This window comes from Lepisosteus platostomus, chromosome 8 (genome assembly GCF_059453375.1).
Source record: "Lepisosteus platostomus isolate fLepPlt1 chromosome 8, fLepPlt1.hap1, whole genome shotgun sequence".
Classification (NCBI taxonomy): Eukaryota; Metazoa; Chordata; class Actinopteri; order Semionotiformes; family Lepisosteidae; genus Lepisosteus; species Lepisosteus platostomus.
The window spans coordinates 44,291,778-44,314,760 of record NC_142618.1 but is presented as its reverse complement, the minus strand read 5'-3'; the positions used below and the strand labels follow the sequence as shown (position 1 = coordinate 44,314,760).

Here is a 22,983-nt window from a genome sequence, read left to right as displayed (position 1 = left end):
TACTACATACATTGAAGGACCTGAGACTCCTCAAGAAGTAAAGTCGGCTCTGACCCTTCTTGTAAATGGCCTCGATGTTCTTAGACCCTTCCAGTCTATCTATAGCCTCTCCAGTGTCTTCATGATGTGAGAAGTCAGTGTAACTGGTCTGAAGTCATTGAGGACAGAGGGGCACCCTTTCTTTGGTACTGGGACCAGGCATGATGTCTTCCAGAGCACAGGGACTCTCTCCAAGCGCAGGCTCAGGTTGAACAGTCGCTGGAGCACTCCGCTCAGCTGATCAGCACAGCCCCTCAGAACTCTGGGACAGACGTTATCTGGTCCTGTGGCCTTACCCTGGTGCAGCCTCTTCAGCTCCCTCTTCACCTGGTCAGCCGTGATGGTCAGCCTGGCCTGGGGGATGGTGTTCAAAGTGCTGTCAGTGCTGCAGGTGTTAATGGCGGAGGTGTTGAAGAGTGGCAGCTGTGGGGATGGGGGGGTGAGTAGCTGTTGGGGGTTGTAGCTGTAGGCAGCCATGATTGTGGGGGGATGGAGGAGGTGTTGGGCAGTCACAGCTGGTAGCTTGTGGCTGTGGGGGGATGGGTGTTGAGCCACGGAGGGCTCAACATGTTTAAGGTTGTGTGTTTGTCTTCTGGGTATACTTTGAAACTCTGCTAGAGCCAGTTTGAAATGTTCCTTCTTACACTTCAGTTACTTAATTTTTCAATGATGACCTTTTTTTCTTGTGGGCGGGGTAATAATACAACTAAACTCCAAAACACCTTAATAGATTAGTCCTTGCCATCATCGCTTCTAATTTTGTACCGCAATTAGTGTGACTGCTCTCTTTCTGTTCAGTTTCCCAACCTGTCCTTATTACAAGCGACAGTAAGATTTAAAGAAAAATAATAAAGCAGACAACAGACACAAAGTTAAAATGACTGCCGAAACCCGGGATCGAACCAGGGACCTTTAGATCTTCAGTCTAACGCTCTCCCAACTGAGCTATTTCGGCACTCGTGCTGATGTCTTCACAATATTAAACAACTCGTTATTCTAATCATGTCGCTAACTCAGAATTGCATAAAAGTAAAATTTGTATTACATTACAGTACATTGTCTCCGTATTTATTCATGTACAGGTAACGCACAGCCCTGTTCGACTCCCCAAAGTTTGAAATCCGTTTTCTTATCCAGCGCGTATAAAGAAACGTGTTTCTCATGTCTCACACTACGACCCGTAGAAATGTGATGTCAAGCTCGTTACCGGGGTAGCCAGGAAACTCAAAGTGTGTTAAGTGCTGTGGGTAATTCGGAAGAATCTACTTTTTTTGTTTTTACATCAAGAGTTCTATGTTAATGACATGGACACGATGCACAAAAAACTGCAAAGCATACCCGCTGCATTAGTAAAGTAACTACTTTCTTATCAGGTAAATCTCAGAATACACGTTGTTTATAACGGGCTTTACGTTTGGAACAAATGTGCTGAGGAAGATAACTTTCTGTATGTGCTTTGGCTTGGATATAGTTTTCAGATCTCTTTGCTCTGATAAAATAAATATAATCTACTTTAGTCACTGATATCCTCGAGGGTGTGAGTTACATTAAGGTAAAAAATGTTTGATACCTTTCGAATGCATGCTTCAAACTGTGCGTTACTTAAGGGGCTACCTGAATGGACAGTACTATTATTAAGATTTTGTGCTTTTTATTATTTTAAGAAATATACTTTTACATTTATGACTTCTTAAAGCTTAGTCAAGAAGTTTATATCCCGTGTTCGGAACGTTTGTTTTACAATGCAAAATGCATTCTAACAAACTAAATTCAACCAAACCTGTCAGTTAAACTTTGTATACGATGTTTTTTTTTGTTACGTTTTTGTGATACAAAGAGTTGCAAGGATAGATTGTAGATCGAGTTGTTTTCTTTACCGACTGGTGTTTGTACTGAGTTAGTCTTTGATTAACAAAGGGCGGCGTGAGACATTCAGGGAACCTAACCATCTGAAACGGTATGGGATATTCCTGAAACAGTGCTTGTATAAGGCGGTAGTATTAAAGCAGACAAACTGGAGGCGATATTCAAAACACTCCAAACATTTGTTGTAAAAAAAACAGTAAAATATTATCACAGAGTTCTTGATGTAATTAAACAAGCAGCTCCTCACAAATAATATAAGTTCCGACTTCCGTGCCAATTGGAGTAGTATCGTATAGAAGATGTAAATGTTTGTGCCCCTGAAGCCAGTATATCTAGTTGCTGATATCCTCGAAGTCATTATTTCTAATTGCTGGTCCTGTTTGTCTGTTAGCCATCTTGTATTTTCAGTCAGCAAGGATATCTAAAGTTTTTATTAAAGTATAACTAATCTATTATGTAATGTATCCATACGTGATTGCTTTATCCATCTGAGGGTCACAATTATGTTGAAGCTCATCACGGCAAGACAGGAAATACATTGGACAGGATGCCAGTCCATCGCAGGGCACATGCGGACACTGCCAGACTCACACCAGAGCCGGTTTTCCCAGAAGGCAATTATCCTACCAGTATGTCTTTGGACTGGAGGAAACCCATGCAAACCCCAGCTTAGCGAAGCAGCAGATCTACCCACTGTGTTGTGTAATCTGTAAAGGAAAGTGGACTGAACTGAAACTAAGAAAAAATACAGCAATAAACTGAATACTAGGAACTGTGGCTGGGAATCTATTTGACTGGGCAGCAGGCTCAATACGACGTGTAAAGCTAGTCTCCCAAATCCAGATGCTTCGCCTTCATTGTTTGCCGTTTTATACATTTGTCCGAATGTCATTGGGAGGCACTGAGCTCTTCTCTTTGGTGTGTGCAGCGCAGCCATGCAGGGGCACCGGTGGGCGGTGTAGCCCAACTCCTGCCAGGATGGGCACGGCCTCTTCCCTGGTGAGCCCCGGCGAGGTGATCGAGGATGCGTACGCGGGCGAGGCGGGGGAGGCCTGCGAGATTCCCGTGGAGGTGAAACCCAAAGCCCGGCTCCTGCGCAGCTCCTTCCGCCGGGCTCCACGGGTCATCGGGGCCAGCTTCAAGTCCACGGCCTCGGTGGACCTGGAGTTCGCCGCCGAGTACGAGAGGCTCAAGAAGGAGTACGAGATCTTCCGGGTCAGCAAGAACAACGAGATCAGCTCCATGCAGAAGAAGGAGGCCAAGCTTGACAAAGAGAACAAGCGCCTGCGAGCAGAATTACAGGTACTGGGACTCCTTGGCCTGGATGTGGTTTTAGAGATCTGTTTTAATTTGGAGAAATACTTCCAGCTACTGAAGCAGAAGTGTCGTTTATTAGCTTTTATCAATCTAGCCATTGTTAGTTTTTTATTCCTCTTAATTCACTTTGCGTTCTGGGCTTTTTTGTCTCCGCTGTGTACATTGCCAAAGGGATGCTGCAGTGCATTAATGCATTCGAAACTGAGAACAGAAGGCTCTTCTCTACCCAAAGGGCTGGGAGAGTATAAAACGAGCTACTCAGCCATGCCGTCGAAGCCCATACCCTGATTTCTTTCAAGAAACGGCTGGGTCAGTTAGCTACTAACTGCCAAACTCCTTTTGGGCCTAATGGCCTCCTTTCGTCTATAGCCTTTCTTCTGTTCTTAACTGGAAGATAAAAGGAAAATGTTAGCACACCTTTGTATTTCTATACTTTACAGGACCTCCCATTGATTCTCATTCTGTTTTTATTGCTCTGCTCAAATGAAATTCCCAACATGGGGTTAAAGTAGACCTAAATCCAGTATTTTACTCAGTTTTTAGAGAAAAAATATTCATATTTCATATTCTAAAATATATTCACATTTTAGAGACAATGCCATTTGGTTTATGTAAAAATCAATTTGCCTCTTTGTCAGAAATTTCTGACCTTGTCACGACATATTCTCAAATGTGGTACTCACAGACACAGGTATACATGCACGCTCATACTTGTAGTATGGTGTACTTAAAATAGAAGTCAACAACATATTATTAAACCTCACTTCTGGTCCTCGCTAAAATTACAAAAATTAAATGTACTGATTAGGTTCATAATGTATATGTGTTCGTTAGTCCAGTCTGCATTTTAATGGTTATTTTAGTTTGTGAATTATTCAGTTATTTTTGTCATATGCACAAGTGCAATGAAATGCTTATTTGCATGTATGCTCCAATACAGAGAAATTAAAGGAATCACCTAAAACATAAACCCAGAACAGCAACAGCAACAGCAACAACAACAAGTTAAATAACATACATCTTAAAAAAAATGTCAGACAAACAGTGTGAGGAAAAAAAAAACATCAGTGTGAGCCAGTGGTAGGGGTAGAGTTCAGTAATCTGACAGTTTGTCTCTGAATAACACTCCTATAACACTTACCAGAGGGAAGGGGGGAGAAAAGAAAAGTGAGAAACCAGGATGATTGTTGTCCAACAAGCTGCTGCCAAACCACACTGTAATACCACACATGAGCACATTCTCAGTAGTGCACCTGTAAAATGTGGATAGGACAGTTGAAGATAGACCAATTTTTTCAGCTGTCTGAGGAAGTGAAGGTGCTGTTGTGCCTTCTTTGTAGCTCCAGTTACATGCTGTGACCACGTTAAATCATTAGTAATGAAGGTACCCAGGAACTTGAAGCTGCTAACCATCTCTACAGCCACTCCATTGATGTATACAGGGGTGTGGTCCCCACCCTGCTTTATAAAATCAATGACCAGCTCTTCGGTTTTGCTGACGTTGAGGGAGAGAGAATTGTCAAGGCACTACTCCACCAGGCTCCTGACCTCATTCCTGTAGGCTGTCGTCTGTCTCATCATTACTGGTAATTTGGCCAATGATGGTAGTGTCATCAGCGTATTTGTAGATGGAATTGGAGCTGTGTCTGGCCACACAATTGTGGGTAAACAAGGAGATCAGCAGGGGGGGGCTATGCACACAGTCCTGAGGGGCACCTATATTGATGGTCAGCGTGGAAGAAAGCTTTCCATCAACCCTCACAGTCTTTGGTCTGCCGGTCAGGAAATCCAGAATCCAGCTGCATAGAGAGGTGCTGATGCCCAGGTCATTAAGGTTCCTGATTGGTCTGGATGGAACTAGAGTGTTAAATGTGGAGCTGTAATCAATGAATAGCGTTCTGACGTCTTTATCATCCAAATGAGCAGTGAAAGTGTGAAGAGCTAGGAAAATAGCGTCGTCAGTGGACCTGTTATACCAGTATGCAAACTGCAGGGGTTCTAAGCACTCAGGTGCCACTGTCTTAATGTGCCTCATGACCAGCCCTTCAAAGCATTTCATTACGGTGGATGGAGCACTACCGGTCTGTCATCATTAAAACAGGTTGCAGTATTTTTCTTTGGCACTGGTATAATGGTAGTTTTCTTAAAACTTTTCTTAAAAAACCGTGGCCAACTGGTCTGCACAGGACTTAAGGACCCATCCAGTAACGCTGTCCGGGCTGGTCGCCTTCTGTATGTTCACCCCACTGAAAGTTGATCTGACTTTGGTTTCTGTGACAGACATGGCCGTATCATCATCGGCTGGGAAAACTGGCACTGGCGGTCCTGTAATTCCATTCTCCCTTCTCTTATGTTCCATTCCAGATAAATAATACTGTTAAAGAATATAATCTGTCTTTAGCATGTGTCCAACTGTAGCTGAGAGCTTGTACAGAATGCAGAATGGCTCCTTTTTCCTAAATCTTTCAGTTGGTAGTATTAGTGATTCACATTAACTTAAAGCAGCAAGAGCTCAGTTAGGCCACAGGGTACAAAAGTATTCTTTATTTTACAAACTATCGTGTTCCAACATCATCGTTATCAATTAATAATAATTGCTTGCGCTTTTATATAATTTTTCATTCTTATGGATCCCAATATTCTTCACAGACAGGAGGGGATTGACTTTATCCATCTATTTTGTAACCACTTTGTCCAACAGCGGGCTGCAGGGGCACCAGAGCCTATACTGTCAAGCTACAGGTGCAAGGCAGGATACGTCCTGGAAGGGACACCAGTCAGGTGCAGGATACACACAGACACAAACACACGCACACACCAAAGACAATCTTCCTAGAAGCCAATTAACCGACCGGTATGTCTTTACGTTGTGGGAGGAAACCAGAGCACCCAGTGGAAACCCATGCCACCATGGAGAGAACATACAAACTCCACACAGGTAGCAACCCAGGAAGGGAGCCCACAGCCCCTGTGCTAGAGGCAGCGAAGCTAGCAACAGCACTACCCTGCTGCCCAGGACCTACCTCATCCACATCTGAATTGTGGCAGCTGAATCATGTTTGACAGCCAAAATGCGTGAGCAAACCCACTACAGAGCGGATCAGATGGAGAAGTGAGAATTTACTTCTCAAGCTGGATTAATGGTTCAGATTGTATAGGCACAAAGTGGATGTTAGCCAGGACACTTTATGGACAATGTCTAGGGATCTTTCAATTACCAAGTAGTCAGGACCTTCTTTTTAACATCTCGTCCAAAGGGTGTTCCTTGTCATCAAGATGGGGTGTAGATTTAAAAAAAATGGGGAAGACTTGCAACTTCTGATCCCCTTGACCGCTTATAGTGGCAATGTTTTTTTCCTTGTGGTCTCCCACTATCTCCCACTCCATCTTTCATTATTTTAGATTCCACACTGGAGTGTTTATGAAAGTGATTTAACACCATTAGAGTGAGTTTCTGTATTCTCGTGTTTATTTCCCCTCTAGTCTTTAGATATTTCAGCCATTTTCTCTCTGAGAGGTAAGGCAAGGCACGTGCACCATTTGTTTGAATATGTGAGGGTCAGCCAGAAGGTTTTGCCCCTCATATGTTCTTACACAAAAAGAATGATGTTGAAAGATTTAATGTGTCTACTTCTTGTTTCTGAGGTCTAAAACTCTGAAAACAATTTCTTTAAATCCATTTTCACGGCAAAATAAGGGTTGGGCGTTACTTTCTTGGCAACTCTTGTGAAGTACGTTTGAACTAATATGTGTAATAACAGAGTGTTTTCTCCTTGATAGGCCCTACAGAAGACCTACCAGAAGATGCTGAGAGAGAAAGAAAGTGCCCTGGAGGCCAAGTATCAGGCAATGGAAAGAGCTGCTACCTTTGAACACGACAGAGACAAAGTCAAGCGCCAGTTTAAAGTGAGGGGAGCCTTTGATTTATTTGTGTGGCATTTGATATGCTGTGTTGTATGGTCATCTCAGCAAAACCATGCATATTTTTGAATAAGCATATATTTTTGTCAAAAGAAAAAGCTATCAGCCAAACCTTTCATTTTCCTAAAACCTATTTTAGGTGCTATCTTAAGACTCTTTCCTAAAAGAAAATTCATAGACCAATGAGGACTAAAATAGGAAAGCAATTGTCTCTGTGAAGAAAAAAATAAATATTTCTGAACTACTTATTGTATATTTAATTCCTAAATAGTAATTATGATTTTTTTATCTGCAGTAATGTTGGAATGAAGACCTCTTTTATTTCCTTAATATTTTTAAATGTACAAACCAGGGCCGAATGTCTAAGGACTATCCAAAGGAATTATTGTATGTAAATAATTGCACTTATATTTGGTCTCACAATATGTTTGTCAGTTTTGGAAATGATTGTGTTCTGGTTTGCAGTTTTGAAGGATAAATATGTAAATGTCTGCCCAGAGATCTAAACTAAATTGTGTTGCTACTGTGAGATGCACTGTCAAAGACTATTGATACTTCCTGGTACAGTGGAAACGTCATGTTGCTTTTTTCGACATTCTTGTGCTCAGACGTTTTTAAATTTCACTTTAGACTTTTACTTTCACGGCATGTATTTCTGTTCCCCTTCTTAGAGAAGTCTGCTTTTATGTAGGTAATTCCATTGATTCTGGTGTAGACAAAAGAAAATCCTTAACAGAAAAACATACTTCCACATAAATAGAAGCGATCATCAGATTCTTCAAAAAACGGTGTTGGGAATTCAGTTATCTAACCAAATACTTTAAACACCGTGAACATTATGGTCTCAGCAGTAATTAAAGCACCTTTATCCATCCATTCATTTTCTAACTGCGTCTTGCAATTCAGGGTCGTGGGGGAGCCCAAGCCTATCCAGGCAAGCAAGATGGGGTGCACTCTTGCACTTTAACCTCACGTAAAATATTATTTATTATTTTTATTATTAGTAGTATGTTCCTTTGATGTTAAAGTTTATTCGAGTATGTTTTTGCCGATAAGATTCACAGTCACTGTCCACCCTTCCACATTTCAAACTGTATTCCTTAGTGCTGACAGTCATTTGTTGTTCTGTCTTGAGATCTTCCGGGAGACAAAGGAAAAGGAAATTCAGGACCTGCTCAGGGCCAAGAGGGACCTGGAGGCCAAACTGCAGCGTCTGCAGGCCCAGGGGATCCAGGTGTATGATGACGCGGACGACTCTGACTCGGACGACAACCGCACAGATGTCACTGGTAAGAGAAGTCGCCCGCAGATGACGGGCTTGTGCAGGTCTTAGACATTTGTAACATTTTTTATATTTTATTGTTATAAAACTTACTAATGTGGTAGCTTCAAGCTCAATTAATGTGTCTCTTATACTGCTAACATTAGGTTTAAGCATGTAAGAATTACATTGATAATAAAATATTAATATAATAATTAGATTTTGAGATCATATGAGTATAGACTTTTTTTGTTATTGAGTTTTTAAATATCTAATGTGATCTATTATGTCCTTATCACTATATCCTTTTAACTACAGTAGTGTTCAGGAAAGTGAGTTACTAATAGCTTACATCAGGCTGTATTATTGTTAAGAGGTATTGTTTTTATAGTGAGGAGGGAGATGACAGGAAGTTGAATAATGGGGAAGTAAAATGAGATATACAGTAACACCAGTAAAGATGTCTCTAGTGAGATTATTCTAATTAATACCCATTGTGCTGAAGAGAGGCTTCAGACATTCTGTGCTGACTCTTGTTCTGTTAATATATCACGCACAAATGGCATACCTCCCAGTACATTGGAGTTGTCACATCATCAGTTGTTTTGCATGTCTTTTAGCTGCAGGAACTCAGTGCGAGTACTGGAGTGGGGGCGTGCTGGGGAGTGAGCCCTCTATGGGTAGTATGATGCAACTGCAGACGTTCAGAGGCCCTGAGTTTGCCCACAGCCTAATTGATGTAGAAGGCCCTTTCGCTAATGTAAACAGAGGTAAGATATGCACACCCTTATATGAATGTTAAATTTTATTGTTAATCATTTATTATTGTTAATTTGAAGTAGTCACAGAACATTTATTTTCTGTTTTATGCTCTAGTACACATTCAATTCACACGATCCTCCTTTATGTCACCGGTGCTACCCTGCAGTCTGTAGTTGCGCTTCACCATTTTATCAATGCCTTGTTTTACTTGTGTGTTTCAGATGACTGGGATGTGGCTGTGGCTAGTCTGCTGCAAGTGTCTCCTTGTGTTTCCCAGTCTCTCTGGAGTAACACTGTGCGTTGTTACCTTATTCATACCCCCGAAACTCAAGCTGATATGGATGCCTTTCTCAAGGTAGTATTTTTACAAAGACTGTACACATTAAAAAAAACAACAACAACTTTTATCACAGGTCTCGCAGAAAAATTGGGTTAGATCTTTTCTGATGTAGTTACATCATGTAGTTGTTGTATATCCCACAAGTTTATGTGGTGATTAAATCACTACTGTCTAATAAATCCCCTGGTCTGGAAGGATACCCAGTGGATTAGTAAAAGCAATTCTTGCTTGAACCAGTGTCTTTATTTATGCCTGTTGTCCAAAGGTTGAGGTATGAGGGTATTATTTTTGAGACATGAATGCTGCTTCCATCTGTTTTCATTCAATTAAAACATAATTAATGAATAAAATAAAATTATACAATTACTGAGTAAAATCAATAAAAGTCAGTTATTGACTCTTATAGACTTACAATAACTGCAGTCTTCTTGCCTTGCTTGTTTTACGTAAAAAAAAAGATGGAGTGAATGTTTCTTTGTGCTCTTTAATTGAAATTTAATCTGGGCTCTAACTGTAGTTAAAATTATATATTCTGGATCTGGGACATTGGCGTCTCCAAATATCTAGCCTCATTGTGTATATCTGTTTACTAAGGTAATTAGGAAAATGACCACAAATTCTGATATTCTGGTGAGGTACACAAAACTTTAGATATGTACAGATGACAGTCTTCTGTACTGGACTTGTACAGGTAATGCAGCTGTACTCACTGTTAAGGAGAAGTGGTCTGGGGCTGAAGACTGCATTCAAGTGCAGGTGTAAGCAGACTGTTGAAGGCATGGAGGCAGACAGAAACACAATCCAGTGTCAAAACCAGGAACTGGCTGGGCTCAAATCCAGGAAGACACGGGAGTAGAGTGCCAAAGGGAAACTCAGAACTGAAGCTGAAAAAGCAAACCAGGGTCAAAGACAGGAAAAAAAGAGTTCAGGGAACAAAGCAAACACAGTCGAGACACGGAAGTGTAAGTAACTTGGGAATGCTAAGACTAGTACCCAAATACTAAGACTAAGTGCTGGAGAGAGCAGAGATGAGTCTTAAATAGTAGAGGAAATTTAAGTCGAACAGGTGGCTCTGATTGTCAGCCATAGCACGTTGTCATGGTAACGAACTGATAAACTGGAGTAAAACTCTTGGTAGTGCTTCTGGTCTGATTGCTGGTTCTGGTTATAGATTTAATTAAGTTAAGAACACTGTCTCGTAAAATGCAATACTCAGTAGTTGAGGAGAGATTTCAAATATCTGGCCTTATTTGGTACCCTAAGCTTTACCAAGTTGTTGAATGCAAAAGATCCACTTTAGTTTACATAATTCAGCAAGACTACTGGTGAAGCCTTCCAGTCACATTTCCTAGCTGAATAAATACAGTTAGGCTGAACCCCCTCTTCATGTTCAGCTATTTATTTACACGCTTCAGTTACTTATGCCATTCTTTTTTAATAGGCTGAATTGCTTCATTTTAAAATTCGTTTAATAAAAAACAAAATGAACTGGTTAATTCAGATCTTAGTCTGCTTCTTCAAAACCCGTCTTTAAAAGGCTTATGCTGCTGACGTGCGTTATCCTGGGCTTGTGGGTTTGTGTTTTACATATTAGCTCATAGCCATGGAAGCTCATGTTTTTTTTTTGCTTTTGGTCTGGCACAGAGGATCATATTAAAGTTAAACATTGCCATTTCCTTCTGTTTACCTTAGTGCTGTATATGTATAGTGCCCTCCAAATTTATGCATACCCCTGATAAAATGGGTTTCCATTAGAGAACTACCATCTTGAGTCAGAATCACAAATGTATTATGTGCATACTGTATGCAGGATCTGAACTTTACTCAATTGGTGTGGTCTGTTCTTGTGCTATTTGATCAGTAACCGTGAATGTAAAATACACAAAAAAAATTGGAGTGTTATTCAGATAACATTGCGGATCATCATTGCAGAAATGATGGAACAGATTATAAAATAGATATTGAAGAAACACATAAGTGTACTGTATATGTTTTATAGTACTATACTTTGCCGTGACTGACTGCTACTCTCAGTGTTGAAACAGAGTGATTTTAATAAACTGACACACACATGCCATTTTATCAGAATTACTATTGCAGACTGCAGACGCTGTGTGAAGGACGGGGTCACTTCTACCTGAACGTCAGTTTTCCTGAAGACAGTGCCACTCGTTACACTGCGGAGCGGAGGGAAGAGATAGAGAAAAGCTCCGTGTTTGTAGTGTTCCTGAAATCCTCTGTGACAAAGTAAGTATTTTCTACTTAGCTGTCAGGAGGCTGCATATACGTTTTTAGTAAGTCTTCCTTTTTCATGCTGTTTGTTTGTTTTGTTGCCAGGAAAGGCAGGAAAAATTTGAAATGAGTCTGTGTAAATCATTACAATTAAACCATCAATATCTCAATCAAAGTTTTTTTATCTAATGCAAAACAATACTACAATAGCAATAGTTGCTGGCAATGAAATGTCTTTTCTACGAGCTCGCCGGGGGGTGGGTGTGGGGGATAAAATTAACAAAATTAAGGTTCCAAAATCAGGTTACATAATAGATAGTAGTGCAATAGAAATTGAATAAAATAAACTCTGACAAAACTTAATATAAATAGAGCTTCTGTCTGGACTGTACAGTCAAAAAAGCTTTGGAAATGAGCACATTTACTGGCAGATCCATACCAGAGCTCCTGTATAATAGATTATTTTTTATTTTTATCACATCAGAAAATGGCTTTATTTTCTCCTTGTTTAAACATTAGCTACAAACATGCAAGGTTTTTTCTTACAGAAAACCTAAATTCCCCTTCTTTTCAGCACTTTGATTGAAGACACCGAGGAAGCCTTTCTGAAGAACGCCGAAATGCGGCCTCTGCTTGTTTACCTCAGAAATGTAGAAAACCAGCCTCTTTCAGGACCAGTGGGAGAACTCATGGAAAAAATCACTGCAGCAGGCAACACTGACAAAGTGAAGGTAAGGAACACCTTTCCAAAAGCCTGTAAACCTTCAGTATTATTTTTTTTATCACAGAATACACCTGATGGGGGGGAAAAAAAAAAAACTTGACATCCCTGCCCTTAGTCTCTAGGCATTTCATGCAAATTAAAAATTCTGAACAGTATTTTGAAGTTATGTTATATACCAATAAATATAAGTATAAAAATACTGATGTGATTAAAAAAATATTGATATGGATAACAGAGGAGAATGATGTGCCGAAACATTTAAATTGATTGATGTCCATAATAAGGTACAACAGAAATCTACCTCATTGTTCTTCCTCAGTTCCAAAGTCAGTAAACTTCTCAGTTTTACAGATGATGCAAGAAGAGGTACAGAGAGTCTAGAATGAATATTGTGGAAGAAATAAGAAAATACAGAAAGACTGGGCTGACACTGTACAATAAAATTAGAAAATGAAATAGGTAATTTTAGAAAAGTAAAAAGTAGCCACATAGGTACTAAGAATATTCTTTATAAGCATTCCTTATCAAATAAACAGTAATATTTGAATGGGTTTAAGAGTTTATATTGACATGACATTGTGCTCCTGTCATTAATGTGGTAATGGTACAAAAGATCAACACATTTAAGGCATTTATTGAAAAGTATTTAATTTAAGTCCATAGAAATTTGTGGTAATATTAAGTTTATACAAGGCCCTGGTAAGATCTCTTTTAAAATGTTACAGTATATACAGTTGCACAATATGTAATTCTGATTACTTGGTTGGTTGCGAAAAGACATTGCTGCATCAATGACAGTTGAAAATGCATAAGGTCAATATAAATGTTTAGAAAAGTGAAAGGAGATTTAGAAAGTTTCCAAGTAGCAAAGACTACGTCCATTTAAAAGTAAGTGTATGATATCTGTGCTTTCATTTCAGGTTATTAATCACAGTGGTGACACAGAAGAAGGGGCCTATGAAGTTTATACTGTCCTGGAAAAACTCATTAAACAGGTATAACAGGGGAAAACGTAGCAGCCATTGTCATTTTAAGTGCAGTTTCTTTTTTAAGAGACAAGAAATTGATTGCCAGATTTACAGGTCTTTTTCCATTGGCTATGAGGCTCATGTCTGCTTCGGTCACAAGGGAAATCATATCACCAGGTAGTGGCAACATGCTCCTCTACTGAAAGTGAAATTATTTGTCAGTCTTTCAGAGGAGAACTGGGAATAAATGTGGGGTGAAGTCCATGGAGTGCTGTTGATTCTCTTCTTTCATCAACATGAAAGTCATAAATATTACATGAAGCAGACAAAGGATAAAATTGGGTAGAATTCATTAACTTAAAATAGGAGATTTCAACCCTGGTTTTGAAGAGCCTAATCCATCAATTTTTATAGGTTGCAGTAATTCACCCAATTCTAAAGAAGGTACACATTTATAAATTATTGATAAATTAAGACAGCGGTTTGATTCATTTAGTGAATTCTAGTACTTGAAGATTTGAAGGGTGTTCATATATTTTTGCACCAAATGATTTCTAAGTTAGGGCAGCACAGAAGTGCAGTGGTTAGTATTGCTGCCTCACACTGCTGGAACCCTGGGTTCAGTTCTGACCTGGGGTGCTATCTGGTGTGTGCTTTGTGTTCGTGTGGGTGTCTTCCCACAGTCTGCTAACCTGTGTGTGTCTGTGTGTTTTCTGTGTTGGACTGGGTCCGGCTGTGACCATTTATTAAAAAAAGTAGTGAGAGAATGGACAAATTAAATTGCTTAATTTAACAAATCACTTGTCACTGTCGCAGCTAAATGAATCTAAGTCTTAGAAATGGGTGATTTAATGGTTATCGACAGTATAAGACCCCTGTTGGATAGGGATTATTCCAGAATTAGGGTTGTAAACCCCTGATTTATAAATGCACCTAAATACATTTTTAATTACAGGGAGATGTTTGGGCATTTGTTTTAAAATAGTGACTCAAACCAAATGCTTGACTAAATTTTTAATTTTAATTTAAGATCACATTTTAAATGGTTATAATTTCATGGACTCTAGTAAAGATGTTGTAAGCTTTTCTTCTGTACAGCAAATTGATGTTCTCGTGTTTCATTGTAGATCATGCTGACCCATTCAGAAGAGATTTATATATTTTATAATATGCTTAATTGCCAAGATATTTAACAAAAAATATAAAGTAATTTTCTGTGCGTCTTCAACTTCCAAATTTGGAATCATCAATATTTTTATACCCGTGTAATTTGGAATTGCCAGTTGTGTCATGGGTCAGGTTTACAGCTGCAGCTTCTATGCCATTGCAGAGAGAATGCGACGCATAAATACGCTCCACCAACATGTTCAAGAGTCATTTGTAATGTGACAAGTTCCAAGCTCCACAGTGCCTTAGACAAGAATTGCCTTGAGCTGAAGCAGTGGCAGCAGCAGGCTGGCAGTCACTGGTGTCACTGCAAGCTGGCAAGTGCCTGAAAAGTCATAGGAGTCACTTTCGTTGAAAAGCAGAAGGAGCTCCAGGCGACTAATCCCATCACTAAACCTGTGGCACTTGGTCAATTGTCTGCCACTGCTTGGGGACTCGTGGGCTCAGCTGACTTGTGACCTTGCCCCCAACTCAATGTATTAATATTAGGTCCACAAGTACCTTTACTGGGTGAACCACCTGGAAACCCCCGATATCCCACACTTACATTTTAAAACCTGCAGCATTAAAAAGATCAAACAGTTCAATTAAGGGGTTAAGTCTTTGCAGTGAAAGGTTCTTTTGGATCAAAAACCAGAAGCTGTGGGTCATTACAGAAAACAGAGAAACACTAAAAGAAGAAAACTGCCTAGTACTGCTGGGAAATGTGACAAATATGTGATGTGTGGACACGTTATGTACAGTATTCACACAATACAAACCCTAATTCTCTTTTCAGAAATAGATTATTCTCCTTTATGTCCCATATGTAAGAACCAGAAGAACTAAGAACATATTTCAACAAGATGTGAGAATGTATCTCAGTACCAACCTCAGTTGGTAGAAGGGCTGTTAGATATTGTCTTCCAAAACATCCTATCATCCATTAAAACAACACAGATTGGAGTTCAGAACAAAGTCTACATTGTGCCATCGTCACAGTTGAAATTTGTCAGTAGTTTCCTTCGAATTATATTTTTATGGAATTACTCTTATCCTCCCATGACCACTCACTGGGTATACGAGCTGATGCCTGTTCCAGAGTTTGTGTTCCCATGTCATGTTGTAGCTCTACCTGTTGTATATACAGTAACATTCTTATACTTATCTTTACATTCTGCTCAGGAGTTATTGGGATATGAAAGTGTTGATTCGGAAAACAGGGAAGACCATGAGGAAGATTTTGGAGACGTCCTGTGGGACATGCACGATGAGCAGGAGCAAACTGAAGCCTTTCAGCAAGCCTCCAGGTCCACCTGCCAGCTGGGCTTTCAGAAGGTATTTCTGTGTAATTCATGGGCGTTTGTAACTTCACTAAAAACATAAATAACAAAATCGGTTTTTGTTTTTTGCAATTAAAAGCATATTGTGCAGTCTCAATTAACTGTTGTGGGCGAGTTAGGATCTGCGCTGTGCTCATCTAAGGAGGGCTGAGATGTTATGTTCCTGGGGCAATTGTGCTGGGCAATTGTTTGACCAGAGCGAGAGTGGTTGCAATGTTGTGTTTGCAGTGCGCAGTTGATGAGCCTATCCTGGGGCTCATCAATAATCATACAACCAGGAAACAGTGAGACTGTCTCTAACCACTGTAGAGTTATAGAGAGACTATATAGGGGAGAATATTGAACTATTAGCAGGTGTTCCTGACTCCGAACCTTTGGCCAGGAGTCCAGCTGGTGTTTTCTGGCTCATGACATTCTGGAGTTGTAGTGTCCCTAATGGGATTTTTAAAATAGGCAGGTCTCGGGAAAACAGACACATAATGCAGCTGTACAGCACAAACAGTTGCTCTTTTATTTATATAATGCAGGGAAAATAGAGCACAAACCAAAAACAGAATCTTTTCCTTAGCTTTATGGCTGTCTCTCCTGTACCTACCAAGTTTCGACCAGTCACAACTGGTTTAAAATAATATGATTGGATTATTTCATGTGTCTTACCTTTTATTTCAATGTTTTGTTAGGTATGGGTACTCCTTGTATTCCTATGCATCATGCTTCATTTGTTTGGTGTGTGAATGTATAGAAATATACTTTTTGCTCAGTGAATTATTTGCAGTACTAAAGCCTGCTTTCACAATTATCAGTTAATGTCTTTAAGATTACCTTCAAAAAAAATAATAAAAACTCTTACTGTACATATCAGATGGCCCATTTTATTTCACGTTCCTTTGACAGTATTTCAGAATTTCACAGTCCAGTGCTTAATGAATTTTTCTGTGGGTGAGTGCATCATAATTTTCCTAAAGGTTCATTCTTTTACTGCTTGATGAAAGTTGTGTAGAATAACTAGTTAACAGAACAGTTCATGAAATGAAAAACATATTAAACATGATAAATATTAGCATAATATTCAAGTACAAGAGGGCATTGTGTCAGAATAAGATATACTTGAAAGCCATTACTGGAGATTGTAAGTTAATTGGTTTAGAAATGAAACTATATTCTTATTTTGATTTCATTGGTGCAACTGAGATGCATTTGGATATTCATGAATTCAAAAGCAATCAAAGCTATACTCCAAAATGTGAAGCAAATGGCATTGAGTATATTCTTTCTTGAGGACCAGATGTCTGTAGCCACAATAGACAGATCCTCTTATATGAAAATTCAAAAAGAGCTGCTATTCTGTGGTCCTAATTAAGTCAATATAGGGCCAATATTACTGTACCATTCTGTACGGGCCTTGAGCTATTATGCTTTAAAGACATTTAGGAAATATGTGTGTGAGCATTGAGAACTGGAACTGGTATGATGTTGTTAGATTTTTCTTTCTTTTTTTCTGGGACAATTTTTAGTGTTCTCTGTGCATTTCAACAATTTGCATTTCTTACATTGTGGTCTCTCCTAGTACATTGAGCGACTGAATGACATGGTCGCTGCCCCTCCACCCATCCCACCTCTTCTGGTGTCTGGGGGACCTGGATCAGGCAAATCTCTTCTCTTATCCAAATGGTGAGATTTATTTTTTACCATGCATGTTATTTGTGTCTGCTTCTTATGTATGAATGATGTTTCAATGTTTTTATTCACAAGGCATGTAAACCTTATATATAGCAAGCAGCTCTTTGAAACTAGCACGGAACATTACTCTGTTAAACAATGTTTCTCTTTATTGAAGGATTGAGCTTCAACAGAAGCACTCACCAAACACCTTGATACTGTACCATTTTGTCGGTATGCCTTCATCTACCAGTTCAGAGCCTGTGTTGCTGATTAAACGGCTGACTGTAAAGGTAGGAGCTGAATCATGTAAATGTAATGTAATCGTGTAATCAACTGAAGTTGGCTTTTATTCATGATCCTGAAAGATTTCCATTAGTGAATAAAAGTATTTCTTGGTTTTGAACATCATATTTTTTTTCAAATGGGTAAAGTTTTATTCCATGCTGAAAGAAAATAAGAAGAGACCCAGCTTTTTGGCTTTGGAAACTTCTTCAGGTGTCATCTTTTCTTCTCCCTTCAGCATGGAATAAACCTTTACCTGTTCATTTATATCTGTAGTTTTGAAGATCTTTTATATTGGTAAACCAGATTTAATATTACTGTATATTAGAAGTTACCAATGAAAGGAAGCCAGTTGGCCCACATAGCCCATTTGGTGTTTAGTAAGCAATTGGTTTAACAATTTCATCTAGCTGTTTCTTAAAAGGAGCCAGGATGCTAGCTTTCACATAGCTTCCACATTTTCCAGACCTCCACAACCCTTATTGTAAAGAAGTGCCTCCTGTTCTCAGTTTTAATGTAGTTTACAATTCTGTTTTTCTGTTGAATTTGAAGACGTCCACTGGGTTGAATTTGTCATTATCAGTAAGGATGATGAATTTTTGCATCCAATCCCCTTTATGTTCTTCTCTGATCATGACTAAAACGGTGTGGTTATCTGTATATGTTAGTGCCGTACATTATTTTAAGCTGGCCATGTATCTATTTTGCCATCTCTGGACTGACTTCGGAGTAGAACTAACTTCTTTGCAACCAAAAGTGTATTCAGAATATTTAAAAGTAGTCTTTTTAGTCCAGTGTACTGTACATTTTTAGCATTTCTTGTTTGAACTACCATCATAACACTATAGTATATCATATATGTCATTACATTGCTTGCCTGATGTAAAACAGGGAAATAACAAATGATGTGTCAAAATAAATACCAAAGTCTTTTTCATGAGTAGCCTCATTAAGCTCTGTGTTTCCCATTTTGTGTTTATAGTTTTTTTGGATATCTGCATGTAATACTCTAAATTTTAACAGTGTGGTTAAAGTAGGAAGAATTAACACAATTTCTGGCTTTTGAAACCTCTTCATTAAAGAGAAAAGCTGCAGGGATAGAAAAAGGAGAAGGAAGGACAAAGTAGGTGAGAACAGACAATGAGCTGATGACAGAGCGTCCAAACGACACTCTTCTGTAACTTCATTCATCAGGTTTGTCGAAGTGCAAAAACAGATCTACTCACAAGTCGACATAGCAGTTCTTTAATTTTCTGTTTCAACTCATAGTGCATTCTTCTCGTCTCTCCCTTCTTCGCATCTCTGCAGCTGATTTATACTCTCTGGAACAAGATGCAAACTGTGCCCTGTTTCAGAAATGGCATCACGCCACCATCTTATGTCAAAAACCTTGCACAAATTTATGACACACCTATGAAAGTAACACCCATCTACTACCACACTCCTAGTGGCATCACAATATAAAGACATTTTCAAAAATACAGTAAGTTTTAAAATACATTGTGATTCTGAGCAATATTTTCCTCTTATTCAAATGGGAAAATATCTTTTTGTCTGACTTAAGAAATGTCTAGGTGCAAGTCCAGGATCTCTGGGGTGAGTGCCTAGTATTTTACAGGTGATGGTGAGTGCTACTGCTGTCATGTCCTTATTTTACTGTACTTCCAGTTATGTTTCATTTCACTTCTGGGGTTTTGTGGTGTCAAACTGGTAAGGGTGCACTCCTGTTTAGAGATGCGAGAGGGCTATGTTTATTGAGGCAAATTTAGAAACAGTAAATGTACAGTTATATTTCTTCTTGTTACAGCTCCTTCAGCACTTTTGGTCAATTTCGGGCTTGCCAATGGACCCCTGCAAGATATTGGAAGAGTTCCCCCGTTGGCTTGAGAAACTGTCTGCACGCCATCAAGGCAACATCATCATCATTATAGATTCCATTGATCGGATACAGGTATGCAGTGAAAGATTTAGCTGTATTTCAACTAATACTGTGTATGTTTATCTACTTTTATCATGTCTTATGTGGACTAAAATAATATAATGCATTGCAAGTTTCTTTTCTATTTCTAAAAATCAAAGGACTTTATGGCTGAATTAAATATTATTTCAATTTTATCTTCTCGGTAGCCACAGCTGTTTTGTCACTCACTTATTGAACTTCTTATGCTTGAATGTTTTTGAGCACAGCCAGGCAGATTTGTTTATACAGTGCCCTCGAAAAGTACTGGGACAAGAGCCCGTTATAGCTGTATGCTCAGGAGATTTGAGACAAAAGCACAGAACATCCCGTTTTGCCCACGGGTATTTTTTACCATTATACAACAAAAGTGCTTTTTTTTGTTTTGCACTTTTTTGTTAGATGAGCATAAGTATTTGGACAACCAAGTTTACAGGTGTTTCTAATTGCCCAGGTTATACGTTGCATACATTTCACACACATAAAAAAGCTGTGAACATCTAGGCCTGGTTGAAGTCTTTTGAAACTGCTTCTGAAGATCAGAGGACTCACTATGATGGGAAAGTAGGCCATTTTGAAAACGAGAGGAAAGTAAATGACCATCAGAGAAATTGGAGTATTCTGAAGAAAAGCCAACAACTGGAGGAGTCGAGAATAGGCTGAGAATGGGGTGTCCAAGAAAACCGAATGCAGTGGATAACAGAAATAGATTTCTATGTGTAAAGAAAAACCCGAAAAGTACTGTTAGTGAAATCAGAAATAATCTCCAGAGTGTCGGGGTGCAAATCTCAAGTACCACAGTCTGCAGAAGACTTCACGAAAAGAAAAACAGAGGCTGTACTGCAGGTTGTTAGCCCCTCATCAGCACCAAAAGCAGAAGGTCTTGATTGGAATTTGCAAAAACAGTACAGAGATGAGCCACAGGAGTTCTGGAGCAAGGGTGTATGAATAGATGAGACCAAAATAAACATCTACTGTATCAAACTGAAGGAAAGGCTAAAGTGTGAAGAAAAAGAAGAACAGCCAATGACCTTAAGCATACCACTTCTTCAGTAAAGCATGGTGGAGGAAGTATCATGGTTTGGGCATGTATGGCTGCTTCCAGAGCAGGCTCAATGGTCTTTATTAATGACTTAACTGAAGGTGGAAGCAGTAGGATGAATTCAGTGATATAAAAACGGATCTTCTCTGCAAATGTAAAAAAAACCTGGCACCAGATTCATTGGACAGTGATCCGAAACATACTGCACGCTTAACACAGGAGTTCATCAGACAAAAAAAGTGGGACATTTTAAACTGGTCATTCACCAGATCTGAATCCACTGGAGCATGCATTTCATTTGTTACAAAGGAGACTGAAGGCAGAAAGCCCAACCAATAAGCAACAACTTAAAGAGGCTGCGTTAAGCCTGGCAAACCATCTCAAATACAGAAACAAAGAGTCTGGTGATGTTAATGGGACGGAGGCTTGATGCAGGTATTGCAAGCAAGGGATTTGCAACAAAATACTGTCCTTTTCACTTCTATGATTTGCTTTAAGTCTCCCGATACATAAGGTCATCTAAATTTGGGTGGACAGAACACAACATATGCTTTGGTTGAAAAATGATTAATTGCGTTTGCAGAATATGTCCTAAATAAAAGGTGAACTTCTAAACTGACTCAGAATAAGTTCTTGTACAGTATGTGGATTTTTCAATTTCTTGTGTATACAGCAGGGAAGCGCCAATCAGAAATCAAGGTTTCTGTCCCAATGCTTTTGGAGGGGACTGTCCTAGGGATTCCAATCAAAGTGCCACTGACCCTAGGAGGATATCAGGATGTCACTCGATTGTCTGCTAGTTAGATGTTTGATAAATTAGCAAAGGTGCAATCACCATGTATTGACTCAGGGAAGTGAACACGTATACAGTCAGCATATTTTAGTTTTGCTGTTATTTACCTGGAAAAAACATATTTAGTTTGAGCATTCATGTTTAAATATTAAAACATTCACATTGAAACAAATTGAGTATGTATACATGTGCTTTGTAATTAAAGAGAATGGGACACCAGAAAGATGTGAATCATTTTGAAAGGCACTGTAAATAATCAGCAAATCTACAATGTAGTTATTCAGTAGATCTCTGTTTGTCAAGCACTTTGTTAGTTTCAGCTAGTTTTGTTTTTTACAGGTGGTAAATGAAGAAAAAACTTGAAATATGAATGTAGTATGCTCACTTGGAGCTTATACTTATTTACATCGGAGTAGTGTTTTAATTGGTAGTGTGCAATTAATATTTGTCACTTATTATTACAGCTTCTGTTACATGTTTGCTAATTAGTAGTGCCACTGACACTGTAATCCAGTGCCTTATCTCTAATTGGCTTGTAGTGAGTTATTACTAAGATATACTCAGCCCTATGTTTATTAACATGCACAAACAGCTATAACCTTAAAACATAAAAAGTACACCTTAATGTTCTAACATTCATGTTAATATCTTTTGTTTATTATGCTTTTATGTTTGAGACAATTCTTTTTATTTTATTGCACGCCCCACTTTTCATTTTTTTATTCGTTAAAAAAGTTTCAAAAATCCAATAGATTTCGTTCTACTTCACAATTGTGTCCCACTTGTTGGTGATTCTTCACATAAAATAAAAAATTTATATCTTTATGTTTGAAGCCTGAAATGTGGCAAAAGGTTGAAAAGTTCAAGGGGGCCGAATACTTTCGCAAGGCACTGTATATGCTATTGATGGTCACCTATGTATTATCTGTACATACTCATCTAATTGTAAATCATTTAACGTTTTAAGTTAATGTACAATAATAAACATGCCACAGTTATATAAAAAGTAGTATCAGGTTTAACTGCTAAAACATATTTAAAAAGGTTGTCAATATTTTGTTTCATCAAATTTGTAAATGCAAAAATAAGGAGCAAAGTATTTTTAATTTGTTTTTTTTTGTTTGTGAAAGAATTTGTCAAAAATAACTGCATTAAAACCTTCGTTACTACTATATAAACTTGCTCAAAAACAACTCTATTTACAAGGCTTTTTTTTACACTTGAATTATAAATTAAGTGTTTCAGAACAGCTTTAAACATTTAACAAAGAATGCTTTACATGCATCACAAATAACCAGCGAGAAAGTAGACAATGAATAGGAACATGT

The 22,983-nt window shown here is 38.7% G+C and overlaps 2 protein-coding genes and 1 non-coding gene across 6 annotated transcripts in view; 1 reads left to right on the top strand and 2 right to left on the bottom strand.

Annotated features, from left to right (window-relative positions):
• Positions 1–22,983, bottom strand: part of LOC148657391 (uncharacterized) — a 311,965-nt gene that overhangs the window by 135,336 nt on the left and 153,646 nt on the right. The gene's annotated exons all lie outside the window — the stretch shown is intronic.
• On the bottom strand, positions 922–994 carry trnaf-gaa (transfer RNA phenylalanine (anticodon GAA)). Its single transcript has one exon. It is a non-coding gene; the product is annotated as a tRNA-Phe (tRNA).
• nphp3 (nephronophthisis 3) overlaps positions 1,226–22,983 on the top strand; it is a 48,115-nt gene continuing 26,357 nt past the window's right edge. Inside the window, exons 1-13 of one of the 4 annotated variants that reach the window (XM_088643624.1) lie at positions 1,226–1,412; positions 2,839–3,207; positions 7,003–7,128; positions 8,279–8,432; positions 9,025–9,174; positions 9,388–9,521; positions 11,593–11,753; positions 12,313–12,469; positions 13,383–13,457; positions 15,762–15,914; positions 17,487–17,590; positions 17,757–17,871; positions 19,671–19,814. In XM_088643624.1, the coding sequence (XP_088499750.1) occupies positions 2,884–3,207; positions 7,003–7,128; positions 8,279–8,432; positions 9,025–9,174; positions 9,388–9,521; positions 11,593–11,753; positions 12,313–12,469; positions 13,383–13,457; positions 15,762–15,914; positions 17,487–17,590; positions 17,757–17,871; positions 19,671–19,814 (1,797 nt within the window). In that variant the 5' untranslated portion in view covers positions 1,226–1,412; positions 2,839–2,883. Of the gene's footprint in view, positions 1,413–1,447; positions 1,592–2,833; positions 3,208–7,002; positions 7,129–8,278; positions 8,433–9,024; positions 9,175–9,387; positions 9,522–11,592; positions 11,754–12,312; positions 12,470–13,382; positions 13,458–15,761; positions 15,915–17,486; positions 17,591–17,756; positions 17,872–19,670; positions 19,815–22,983 lie in introns of those variants that run through there. The other 3 variants (XM_088643623.1, XM_088643625.1, XM_088643626.1) reach the window with 3 other exon arrangements.